This window comes from Egretta garzetta, unplaced genomic scaffold, assembly GCF_000687185.1.
Source record: "Egretta garzetta isolate BGI_Z169 unplaced genomic scaffold, ASM68718v1 scaffold60, whole genome shotgun sequence".
NCBI lineage: Eukaryota > Metazoa > Chordata > Aves > Pelecaniformes > Ardeidae > Egretta > Egretta garzetta.
In genome coordinates, this window is record NW_009258269.1 from 989,475 (window position 1) to 1,003,194 (window position 13,720).

The 13,720-nt window shown below is 41.2% G+C and overlaps 1 protein-coding gene across 1 annotated transcript in view; it reads left to right on the top strand.

Annotated features, from left to right (window-relative positions):
• The first annotated feature begins 6,826 nt into the window (after positions 1-6,826).
• The window catches only part of LOC104135906 (kazal-type serine protease inhibitor domain-containing protein 1), a 9,260-nt gene continuing 2,366 nt past the window's right edge, over positions 6,827-13,720 (top strand). The window contains exons 1-2 of the mRNA XM_009649604.2: positions 6,827-7,283; positions 12,808-12,968. Coding sequence (XP_009647899.1) covers positions 6,827-7,283; positions 12,808-12,968 — 618 coding nt within the window. The remainder of the gene's footprint in view (positions 7,284-12,807; positions 12,969-13,720) is intronic.

Below are 13,720 nucleotides of genomic sequence, written 5' to 3' on the forward strand. Positions count from 1 at the left end.
CCATTTCTACCACTGCTCTGGCACAAACCAGGGAAGTCTCACTAAAAAACAACCTTGGAAGTTTCAGTGGGGGCACTGGTACCTCCTCCTGCATAGATCTTGGAGCAATGCTGGCCTGGGTGGAGGGTCTGGCGCCAGAGGCGAATCCTATTTCCCTTCAAGAGATAAAGAGTATTTAATGCAAGATCCATGTGCAGCAGAGACATGCTGCTGCAAAAGAAAAGAATTTTGCTTTATATCAGAAATTGGCGTCTAGTTGCTTTTCTAGACAAGGATCGTTGCAGTTTATCCATACATTTACTGTAATGGAAAACACTATTTCCTTCAGTATTGCTGTGATAGAAAGCAGGTGAAACATAAGGAAAATCCCCCAAGTTTCTTCTCAGTGCCTGATTTCCTGGCTGCTTTTAGGGACAGGTAGTTTTTGCTAATGAGACTTTCCATTATAAAGTTTCCATTGCTTTGGAAAATATTAACTTTGCTGGGTAGATCAAACAGGCCCTGCAGTTATAGTTAGAATATCCTAAAGATTTAGTTCCCAGTAATAACAGGACTAAACCACAGCACTGCCAGAGGCAAAAACTATATTATTTGAAATGAAACTTCTCATAAATATCCAGCTATGAAGTCATTTTATATCAGCTGCTCTTATATAAACTGGACAAGGCAAACTGTCCTATCCATCAACATTAAGGCTGCCAAGAAAAATGACTCTATATTCATTGTCTGCAAGTTTCAGAGACTTCCCTCTTTCTGTTAGGCTTTCCCAGGAAACACTGTGTTTTGCTCTCTTTAAGAACTTTGCTGGTACAGGCAAATAGTAGCACCAGCATCACCTTTGGGCTTACACCTACTCTTGCCTGCCTCTTCTCACTGTTTCTGGTGGGAAATGGATGGACAGACACACACACACATGGCTCTCAGCAGCCACTTGCCAGAGCTAACGTTACTTTTCAGTCTCTGTTAAGTGGAAGCAGCTCTAAACATTGGCAGAGCCAGAACCATATTGGTTTGGGGTTTTTTGCAAGGACCAGGCAAATCTTCAAGCATACTGCTGAAAGTTGCGCCTAGGAGGGGTTGAAAACAGCAGGGGGCACACACAGACATTGCTAGTCACTCACTCATACCATCCACCCCTTGGTGATATGGGTCAGTGGGTGCCACCCACAACCCTGGGGCAGGCTGGGGACCCCAAGGCCTTACCTAGATCTCCCACCTCTTCCCGCTTGCTGTCTCCAGGCCCCCCAGCCCATTGCCCCATTTCTGTCCTGCTGCTTGTAGCTGGCAAGATGACACACTTTCCTGTGCTCTTCATTTTTTGTCTGTTTTTACATGGTGAGGTTTGATACGTTTTCCCCAAGCTCTGGTGCCTCTGAAGCCCTGCTGTACCCGATGGCACTACTGCATCACTCCTGATGTAGACAGCAACTGCTTTGACACACAAATTGTTTCACTCTGCATTGAACTGCAGCAGACGCTACAGTAAAACATGACACCGGAAAAGGCTGTGGTCTGCGCAAAACACAGGGATGCTTTTCCATTAGCACTCTCTAAAATTAATGCAGAAGGTGGACAAACCTTCACGTCCCCCTCCCTCAAGAGGAAGAATGATGCTGGCTGTTGCTTCTGTATTGCACTTGTGATTAAAGTGCACAGAGAAAGGTTAAGATGAGCAGCTAAGATTTGCTGGATGGAAATGTGGGCAGAACACATGGAGGAAATGCCCTCATGATACTTTCTGTGCAAGTTTCCTCACTCTAACTCTCACCTCTCAAAAGAAAGCCCTCAGAGAAACGCTTGATTACCTACTGCTGACTCCCTACATGTTTCCAGTATCACCCTCCTGTTATGGGACAGGAGGCTTGGGTGTTTCCAGCTAAAACTACAAGGCTTCCAGAAACTTGGTCTACTTAAAGGATAACAGAGACGTGAAGCAGGCTTGAAAAGAACCCTTGAAATATTTGGTCCCTTGGAAGGAAATACTAGCTTGTGAAAAGGGATTTCCAGACTTGTTTTTGTGAAAAGGAATCGGTAAGTCTGTATTAAATAAACCCCAAGCATTTGGTGCTAGAATGAGTGCTAGCAGACCCTTCTATTGTCTTTTGCAAGTTAAAATTTGAATGCCTACAGTCACCAGCAACGATGACACTGAAATGTGAAACAGAAGAAATCTATAGTCAGCCACTGCTGGAGATAGGCCCAAGGTAGTCACCAAAGCCCTAGCCCAAGCCTTATATGAAAACAGTCAACTTTCAGACAGCAGACAGACGTTACCACCACCACACACTCCCACCATTTTTTGGTAAGCTACATGTAAAAGCTAAAAAAACAAAAACAAAACACCAACAAAAAAGCAAAAATAATGATCCTCCATTTTAACTTTACAAAGAAAATAATTAAAATGTTATGAAAATATGCAAAATTTATAATTTAATTATATAATTACACAGCTTTATAGTCTAATAGCCCCACTGTATTTTGCATATTAGTGAACAATTGCTTTCTTAAAGCTCACCGCAGAATCATTTACTTGATGCTGGAGAATAAGTTAATTACGGATCTCCTGTCTTTGATTAATGGATTTAATAATCATGTTACAGTAGAATTAACTTATACTTCATGTGCTTACAGCACTAATGATGAGATTCATGAAAACAATGTGTCAGCAAATAGGATTGGCACCAAGAAAGGAAATGTTTGGGGATCCCAGGACTGCCTGTGCCTCTATCACTGCCGGTCAGAAGTTCTGTCAGGAACCCACAAATGGCATCCAACTATTTTTGCCTCATCTGTCATTAATCTCCACCATTTGCCACTTATTTCTACAAACCCAAATACTGTTTTCAGGTGAGCTGAGCATCTCAACTGAAGCTCAATTCGGGATACTGGGTAGGGGGGAGATTTATCATAGGAGACTGGTACAGTATCAGGTAATGCATACACCCAACAGGCACAGCCACCTGTAGTCTGCTATTAGCCACTATAACAGACTAAACATTAATTTTCTTTAATGCTTCTTTTGTGCACATAGTACAAGTATAAAGTTTCTTGGATGGAAACACATTGAGTCAGCCAAGATTTACTCTCTCTAAAGGAGCCTCAAGATTAGGTACTTAATATAACCTAAAAGAGCACTAGTTTCTGAACTTGACTTCACCTGTTTGAGGAGAGGAAACATTGCAGGACAAAGTAGAAGGGACACTTCAAAATTATTTCTGTTTTGCCATTATTCCTCACAGGGCTCCTGGGCATGTCTGTATAAGAACCAGATCTGCAAGTCTGGCAGGAGCCAGATTCAGAAACCTTTACTGAAGTAGAACTCACAAATAAAACCGGAATAAAGAGCTGAACCACATTTTGTCTGAAAGAGCAGTACCTCAGGAATCACTAGCAATAGGACTTCAAATTGCATCAGCCATGTACCTTATGTATTACCATGCGAAGTAGAATAATGCAATACAAGTCAGCAGCTTAGCATAGCACTGGGCCCCAAGAAGGAGGCAGGAAATGAATAGGAATACAATTTCCTTAACAATTCACTTACGGGAATTACTCTGCAAGACGTTGCCCATGTCCTGGTGGAAGATGCAGTCCGAGAGTACAGGAAGTGCTGGGCCATTTTGCCATGGCCCCCCACTGCCTATCATCCATCTTGGGCAATGCCCCTCTCATGAGATGGTACCAGAATTCCTCGTGCTGATCACACCACATGGAAATACCCAGAAAAAGCCAGAGAAATTGCTGCATGGCCAGCACCATCCTGCCTGCTGAGACCCAGGGTGCACTAATGCTGTTCAACCTGCCTGCTAAAGAAATTATTCACCAAAATGTTATTTCACAGCTGATGGTAGAAAGCTCCTCTCATGCACTGCAGCTGCTTACCTCCTCCCCTCGTTACAGGGGTGGCAACCTCTGCCCTGCTGCTCAGATCCCCAGGCAGCATTTGGGGGATGGTGTCTGAAAAGCAGTGTACTTTGGTGCCTGTCTTGCAGCTCCGCAAGCAGTATCAAGCCATTGCTGCTTGTGTTTTGTTCTGGGAGATATTTAGGGTTAGGGTAATTCAAGGTTTGTGATGAAAATCAACACTTTTTTTCCGCCAATCCCACCAAAGAAAGCTTCAGGGATTACAAACATACTGAAATAATGCATATTTTATTACTGAACCAGATGGGACTATGCCTTTAGATGTGCTGCTTCAAACCCATGTGCCCATCCCACTCTCTTTTCTTGCTCCACTCTTACCTCCCTTGCTCTGACCCTGCCCCAAAATGAAAGATATTTTAGACAGCTATCAGGTCATTTCTCCATGTCTACCACAGTGCTTTAACCTCTCCCCACCCCAATTTGTTCCAGGTGAGCTCAGGAATCAGTGGCCAAGTAACCTTCTGCTGTAGATCACCTGCCAAGGGGCAGAGGTTCAAAGGAGACCACAGGCATACCCTGGTCTTAATTTAGAGGCTGAACCTACCAAGAAAACCGATTACATTAGTCAGATAAATGCCAAAAATGCTTTCTAGAATATTTATGATGGGTTTCCTCAGTACCAGGACACAGGAGGTACTTCCTCGTATACTTCTGTTTTACAGCCCTCAAATCACGTTTCCTGGAAGACGACGGGCAAAGCTCAGCCTTCACAGGGGCAGTGCTGGCCTGCAGCCCCTCCTGGCTTTGGCTCCACTTTGCACATATGGTTTTACCACTATAAACATTCTACTTGATACAAGCATAGCAAAGTCTTGTCCTCTAGATACTCGTCACCTACAGTTGTAGGCACAAATAATCAAATAGACAGTGATGAGTAGACCCTATAATGCAAAACTAAATGTCCAATTAGAATTTGATGAGGAAGTGTGAAATAAAACACATTAAACAGAATTAAGAAGGTGGGACAAGAAATCAATTTCCCATTAAATTCAGTGGTTACTTTTTTTCTGCCTCTCAATGTTAAAAGCATCAATTACACACATAATTTACTCCTTTACAGTCTGATTCTGTGTTCAAAGCAAAAACATGCATTACAGAATATGAATTAGCCCAGCAATCACACAGAAACAAGCAGTGCCCTGTAGGTCTCTCCAGGCTGGCTCTAAGAAGTGCTCCACCAATGCAGGCCAGAGGGAAATTGCATTTTATGCAGTTTGGGAAAAGGATGTGATTTTGAAGCAGCCTGCTACTTCCCTCAAAGCGAGAAGTGATCTCAGTTGTTGCAGAGGGTATGAAGCTGAACTTGCGAAAAGCCATGGAGATGTTTGGGACAGAAAGTAAACACACGTCCCCAAAAGATCTGCCTTTGTGGACGTGACCAGAGGATGTAAGGCTGGTAGAACAAAATGCATACTTTGCTGAGCTTATGTAGGCAGCTATAAAAAAAGAGTAGAAAAAGGTGCTTGTGGATGATTTCAGAACAGGTTGGCACACGCAGGATTTCTCTTTTATTTCATCTTGTTAAGTGTCTTATATATATGTCTTGAAACCACAATGCATGTAGAGTTATTTTAAGCTAACAAACATACAAAGATGTTTCGTTTGTAGGGATTAGCGATCCTTGACCCATGCTTGCAGGGTCTGTAAGTCCACGATGCTTCGCTTCTACCTCCAACAGACAGTAAGGCACATCTCTGCTGAGCTGCACGTGGTTTCAACAGTGGTGACAGCCTACGGTCTATAGACAAGAAATCTTCTCAAACTGCAAGGGAGAGGAGTTTTCTGGTATGAGGTAGGATGATAGGGACCATGCCTAAATCCCAAGATGCACAAAGAAAAGCGCAATACCTGGCGAGAAATGACCCCACAAACCCATCTCCCTGAACTGGCAGAAATTTATGCACAGAAAAAGTGGGAAAAGAAATCGGAGTTACCTCTTTCATCATCCTTCATAGCTCACAGTGCAAATACATCTTAAGAAACAAAGACAGAAAAAGTGCTAAGACAAGTGATGCATCTAATACTTCAGCGAAACCTCCTTCTGGTGCATCTAAAGATGCTGTGGCAGCTTGCTCATGTTTGTCTATGTTCTAAACCTTTTGTACTTTGTTTTTAGAGCCAAACATGGCCCACGTTATTTTGGGTTGCAAACCACAGACACCCATAAACACTGAAAAGCAGCTAAATGTAGAGGGAACATGGGGTTCTTTAATGGGTCTAGGCACCTCTCATCTTAAATCCAAGAGTTTAAAGTCAATTCCAGCTGTCTTGGATTGCCCCTTGCTTGTAAAGGGCCTGTAAGTAAATTGTTAATTCAGACCCCCCTAGCCATGATCATTAACGGATGAATTTCTGTGTTAAACCTTGCTCCAGTCTCTAGAGCACTGGCTCAGCTCTAGGGTACGGGTATCTTGGATGCTACTTCATACCCATGTTTATCTTTTTTGTGACTTCTTTTTCAACTGATGGCAGGGGGGGAAGCAGTTAATTTCTTCATTTTACACTAATTTACCCTGTTCCCTTTTCTACAATAGCTGCAATATAATGTTGTTTCAGTAGAGCAATGCTTTGCAAATTTGGCTCAAGGAGACACTGAGCAAACAGCTTTTCAGAGAGCTTCAACTCGGCTGTCAGAAGGGGCAGTTTGGTTTCTGTGCAAGCAATACTCGCATTCCAAACTGCATTAGAGAAAAGCCAGTGGGTTTGTATGCATTTTTATTATCAGTTCCAGATTAGGAATCTGATGCTAATTTCTTCTTAAAGCCTGTGTTTGCAGTAGAATTTATATTCTAAAACAAAAAAAGGATTGTGATGTTTTTCTCTCACTAGCTCTTTTTGTTTCTTCCCCCCCCTCCCAGCTTTACTCCAAGGACCTTTTCTGCTTGCTCGTTACATTCTCAAGATGAAGCACCCGATGGTTACAGCAGTGCTGGTAGTGCTGGTGCAGGTTTCTCAGAGTTTCCCTGCCTTGTACCACCGAGGTTGGTGGAGGCTGTTAAGGGAAGGAGATAGCTGTGGAAAATGCGATTTGGCACTTTGCTCTGAGCCTAAAGACTGTCCAGCCGGAACTGTATTGGACCGTTGTGGCTGCTGTTCTGAATGTGGAAATGTGGAAGGTCAGATCTGCGACTTGGACCAGGGCAATCATTTTTATGGGCAGTGTGGGGACAACCTTGAGTGCAGGTTGGATACTGATGAAGCAAGATTTGGGGAAGTCCCTGAACCCCAGTGTGTGTGCAAGTCTCAGGAGAGCATCTGCGGACCTGAAGGGAAAACCTACGAGAACATCTGTCAATTCAACAAGGCTTATGCTACAAAAAGAAATATCAGCATGAAACACAAAGGACCATGTGAATCAGGTAATATGTACAGAGGCATTTTCAAACTGAAAAAAGATCCGATGCTTATTTTTAGATGTGCTACTTGATGCTCTAGTCTAACTTTATTGAACTAATACTGCATTTTTGTTGTAATTATCATTGTTTTGTTATAATACTGCTTTGTGTTAAATGTGGTTTATCAGCTGGTACTTAAGCTTGTATGTTGTAAGCCTCTATATTAGACTACTGCATTTCAATCACATGGTGATTGAAACTAATAAGCCATAGATCTACAGACTAGCCCTGCTCTGAATAAGCAGAATATGAGACAGTTCCTAAAAAAATTGTTTGTGCAGTTGGGAGTAGGTAAACAGATAGGATAGTCTGGGAGGACTGGACAAATTATTATATGAAGACTGACTTGATATTAAATTGGTGATAGCAAGGCAGATCTCATTCACACACACACACATATGTCTATCCACCTGTGTGTATGTATGGTCATCAGTGAAATAGAGACAATAGAAGAGCAAGATGGTGCTTAATTAACAGGTCTGTTCTTTTTACAAAAAGTCCAAAATAATCAAATTTCAGAATCATCATAAAATCTAGGTGACCCATGAAATGGAAATCCAAAATGACAACAAAATCAAACTGAAATAATTTCCCTAAAAACATTCCAGTGCATGAACGGTCCTCTGCAGTGATTGTTAGGATTCTCAGCCAGGCTGTACAGGGGAATCCTGCCTCCTGCTCAGATGCTGTTCTCATTCTTCACATTATTACAAGCATTTACTCCTGGGCACCTTTCACCTAAGTCACATGAATATAAAATTAAGAGGAAAAAAATGAACAGGCTTTTGTTTTCTGAATGAGAAATTACTATTTTTTTAGAAGCTAAGGAAATACTTTCTCAAATGAACTAAGTAGAAGAGGTCTCTGGGTTACAAATGGGTCACAGTTCTGGTAATCTGAAATTGCACCTCTGGCAAAGGTCCATATATGAGAGTAATTGGGCACGTTTTACCCATCCTTGCTAGCAATCTGTTGCCTCCAATTTAGACCATATGCTGTGCTTTTATATTGAATAAACACTTGATATTGAATACTTAAAAGGAAAAGTGATTAACAGCTAATACTAGACTTCTTTCCTCTTTCTGTAGTTGCAAGAGAAACACCCATTAAAGAATCCCTTATTTGCCATTAGGGTATTAAGCTCGGAAATGAGGCTTGTCAGTAAAGAGGTATGCAGAAAACTCAATACCTACCAGTCCACAGTATGACTGAAAGCCTGTTAGCCCTCGGGTAGGTGTTCTTATTTGGGATTAAAATAGTGCTAGTTCTTGCGGCATAACCCCTTCAGGAAGATTTCAGTTAGATGTGCCACTCAAGTAGCAACTGATAACTTTGCAGCAGAGGTAGCTTAAAGCAATGGTCTGCCTTAATTAGTTAAACAGAACTGGCCACGTACAAAAAGCTTTAATTTAGAAGCACTATCACTTTTAATTGCTGGTGTTCTCATCCACCAGGCCATGCAGTCACCCCTGAGGTGCACAACATCACTCATCAAGCAGGAGGAATGAGCTCAATTGCTCTGCATGCAGCCATCACCCCTAATGCTTTCCCACTGCTTCCCTGGGTCCCCAGAAAGGCTGGACCCTCTTTTCAGGAATGCAGAGAAATTTCCTAGGATTGCTCCGCTTAATGAATTGCACAGAAGCCTGGAGGAAAGTTCATAGCCATGTCAGTGCTGTGCAGAGTTCAGTTAGGAAAAATGGGGGCCCGTCTCCTTGACTCTTGCAAGCGCCCAGCTGGCATATGAGCCCAGCTGCAGCAGAACATTTGAGCCTGAGGTGGGTGCTGGGCTCGCTGGGGAGGGGGAGCACAAGCACCCCTCTTCTCAACCTCTCTGAGCAGCAAATGACCGTGCTGGGTTTGTGTTTTAGATCCTGGAAGGAGCCTGGGCCTTTCAGCAAGCAGCAGGGCACGGAGATGCTACCACCGGGGGCACCATGCCTCAGTCCCCCGTGAGCCCACCAGTAAGCCCCCTCTTTGCCATGACAGCTATCTTAAGCAGCACAGTACGCCTGTGAAAGTGTGTCATGATTTCAAATGGTTTTTCATGGCTGCAGCTGATGACAAAAGGCAACAGGGAGCCTGGCTCTAAGAGTAGCAACCTCGCTGCAGCACTCGCTTTCTGCTGAGTCCCATTTGCATGAGAAACAAACACTGAACACTGTGGGGTTCTGGTACCGAGCTATAAATACAACCTTCACTCAACTCAAAGTACTTTGTTTTGTTATTTCTCCTTCAAAGCATCTGCTGTTTCCTATTGATGCCAAATGGATTAATTGTATACAGCAACCAATGAATAAATAAATAACAATAAACTCCTTTCATCAGAAGAGTATAGCCTTTTATCTTTCGTCTATCACCAGAAAAAGGGGAAGAAAAAGGCCTAGCTCCCTAAAGAAACACTGAAAAAGCCCTTCTTTTCCTGAAAGCTAGTTTTGATCAGTTTATCTAATAATTTACCAAGGTTACTTAAGTACATTGATTATATACAGATTCTCCACACTTAATCCATCCCCATTCACATTCAAGCCTCTCTTGCTGATGATTTAACGAAGTAAGAGAACAATCTAGCAGTGATTCTCTTTATATTTAGCTGTGTCACATAACTTACTTTAAATGTAAATTTTGGAGTAAAAAAACCAAATAAACAATCCACAATTTTTCTGCCATTTTCATCAATTTAGACATAGACTGGCAAAAATTAATATGAGTTAAGGGGAAAAAAATTGTATTATGTAATTCATTAGTCTGGAGTGATATTAGGTTAATGCTGATTGTGAAAGGCGAAGCAGTATTTTGACTTTTCCTGGCTTCGGGTTTCTGTTTCTGTAACACACAAGGATAATTCATGACATTCACCTCTGGACACTGAGCCATCAGAATGCTTTCTATAGCTATCAAGAAAAATTTATCCATTCCAGGAATTAAAATGACAGGTTGTCGTAAAGGTAAAGATCTGTTTCTAAAGACACAGTTATGCAAAAAAAGTACACACAGAGATATGCATGGGACAATTTGGTGGAACACAAGATCTGAAACACTCAAAAAGGAAGTTTGTAAATTTCTGTTAAAATGCTACATCATTACTTCAATTTTCTTCTGTAAAATACAGAAAAATGGTGTTGTGAGACACTTATTTTATTTCTGGAGGCACTTCAAGCTTGAGTAGATAGTGCAAGTATTTATTGTGTGTTCAGATTCAGAAATGGCGGTTTGGTTAGATCAAAACTATGGTTCTTCCTACTTGCTATGAGTTTGATCTCATGTGATGCCAGTCCCAATCAGCCCTGGTCCAGCAAAGCCTGAACTAACCCTGTCCACCCAGCTGGGTGGGACTCAGACCATATTTAGGCATTTCTGTCTGAGCCATCATCTGGATTCTCCTCACAGTTAACAGAGGAAGGGGTATTTCCAGTGTGGAATTCGTTTTGGTGTATGGTAGACAGCGCTAGACAAATGTCTTGTATATGAACAGCTATAATGTGGATTTGTAATTCAGACCCTTATGCCCTCAAGGCATAAGGATGCGTTTACATGGCGCGGTGAAGCTGAGCCCAGCTGTGGCTGTGCACAGTCACACAGGCAGGACTTGGTTCTGGGCAGTACTTCAGTGTTGTCCGTGTATCCGTCGGACACCTGTATTAGCACTGGGACAAAAGTACGAACCGCTCAACATCTGCCTATTTAAAATAAGGGTGTCATGCTGTCTCTGTACAGGAATAACTTAAAGTAACTCCTGTGTGTCAACGTAGACATTTGGCTTCTTTTATATGCTTTAAGCTTAACTACAGTGGAATGTATCATTAAAAGGCCTGTGGTTGCACTGAGTTCTAATATTTCAAATAGCTCATAAGAGCCTATGTGATAACTTCATAAGCAAAAAAATTCTCATCCAAGATATTCAGTTAATGCTGATCTGAATACAAGATTTCTGAAATAATATAGATTCTGAATGTACGGTTCTGATGAAAGAACAAGCAGTTAAGGGTTTAAGTGTCCTAGTTTGAAAATCTTACTTTTGAAGAGTACCAGGATAGTTTAATGAGGCATTCGTAAATGGGGAAATTGATACTTTGCTGTATAATTTGTTTGCAATTAATTTTAATCAGCATGCATTTGATATTTTCTGCACAGATAGCAATCCTGAAAAACTGACAAATTTATTAGAAACTTTGCTTGAAAACCTGGAACAGGCTGTTACAATTTCAAATTCTGAAGCATAAACGCTGTACCTACATACTGATTCCATTACTGCAAGTAAAAATATAATAATTATTTACTGTAAGTTTCTATTTCCAAGCATCTGGGATCTGTACAAAAATAAAAGAATTAATAAAATAGAAATCTAATGGCCCAGAAAATGCATTCATTTTTAAACACTGGAAAACAGATTCTAGAAGGAAAAATATTTCTTGCTGAGGACAAATCAATCAGGAAAAAAAGCACAGATCTCCAAAACAGGAAAGCTGTTAGAGCAGTAAATATGTTATTTTGCTCTCTGCTGCTAAATACCATAATCTCCTGTTAACATTTAGTATGATCTTACATGCTTACAGAAAGATATGTATTTAAATCACGTATGAATGCATCAGGTGATAGTTTATTTTTTGTGTCTTCAAATTCCTGGACTGGCTCCCTCTCGTGGTTAATGTCAGCTTTTTCTTTGGGAAAAAGTGGGAGAGGATAATTCAGAGGCAATACGTAAAAAGTGGAGGGGGATGAGGGTAAGAGAGCAATAGGAAACAAGTAAGTGGAAATCTAGTAATTTTAATAAACATAAAATAAAATCTTATAAAAATAACTATATTTCAATCACATTTATTACTTGGCTCATAACAGGAACATGAGATTAAATTGATTGCAATTGAGGATTAATGTGAAACTTATTAATACTGTTATTCTGTAACATGCTGCAATGAGTTCCATGGGTAACAGAGAGAGGCAAGATTTTAGCAAGTTCAAGGCGATGATGTACTCAGGAAACAAATTTTGACGAGCTAGCAATCTCAGTATTTTGGCTTTTAAGCTAAGCAAGATATAACAGAAATTAAGAACTACCATATACAATCAAGTTACTCTCTGATTGTCTGCTACAGAATTTCTTGTACTTTCCTCTGAAGGTCTAGTTGAGTACAGGCTGCTAAACTGGTGAGCCTTGAGTCTAGTCCACAATGATAGCTCACAGGATGCAAATTAAACTTAATTTCAGTTTAAGTTTCATGATCATGTGCAAGGGGAAGGACAGATGGGTCCTTTAAGTAAGTGTTTTTAAAAATCCTGTTCTCCCTTTAATGAGACACAAGGTGTTCTAAACTTTAAAAGCTGCTTGGAATCATGTGGCTCTTCATAATGTGTGAGATTGCAAAAGGCAAACCGGTTTTATCATGGGATATAGGAATATATATAAAAATTAATTTTATATGCTTTTGTGTTTGTGTTGTCTTCTGCCCACTGTCTTCTAAAGCATCATTATGTCGGTTCTTTGCAGCTCCTGTTATTTCTATGCCACCTCAGGATGTGCAGAATTTCACAGGCAATGATGTCATTTTTGGCTGTGAGGTGTCAGCCTATCCTATGCCACACCTTGAATGGAAAAAAAAGGGGAATAAAATGTTTTTGCCAGGAGATGATGCCCATATCTCAGTACAGGTAAAACTTGAGTTTTCTATATCATATGGTTTGGGATGAGGAGTAAGGGGATTAATCAGAGAATTCCTTCTACAGGATACAAGACTGTTGCAGTAAGTAGATTCCCAACATGGGCCCTCTAACTATGTGAAGAATTCTGATTTCAGTCAGTGCAAGGATCATCATTTTGGCAGTCTAAGCAGAAGAAATAACAGGGAGGGTACCATGCAGCCCACTTCAGGGAAAGAAAAGATAGAATATTCTCTCTATGTAGGTCCTCTTGCACTGACAAGAGGAAATGGCCTCAAGTTGCGCCAGGGGAGGTTTAGATTGGACATTAGGAAAAATTTCTTCACCGAAAGGGTTGTTAGGCACTGGAATGGGCTGCCCAGGGACATGGTTGAGTCCCCATCCTTGGAGGTATTTAAAAGATGTGTAGATGTGGTGCTTAAGGACATTGTTTAGTGGTGGACTTGGCAGTGCTAGGTTAACAGCTGGTCTTGATGATCTTAAAGGCCTTTTCCAACCTAACCAATTCTATGATTCTGGAAAACTGAGTGAACATATTAATGGAACCATTTAGGCTACTACCTAAAAGGTGCATTCTGGGAAAGATGGCTGTTGGCAACTATTTTTCTGCTCTTGGTGCAGAAGCACAGTTCTGGCAGGTATCTACACTTCTCCTCTGCAAGATGCTGTTTCTGGATACCTGCCATTTGGGTTCAGGCCCTGAGGCATTCAAAAGCAAAGCAACTTGCTTGTTTTATGGAGTA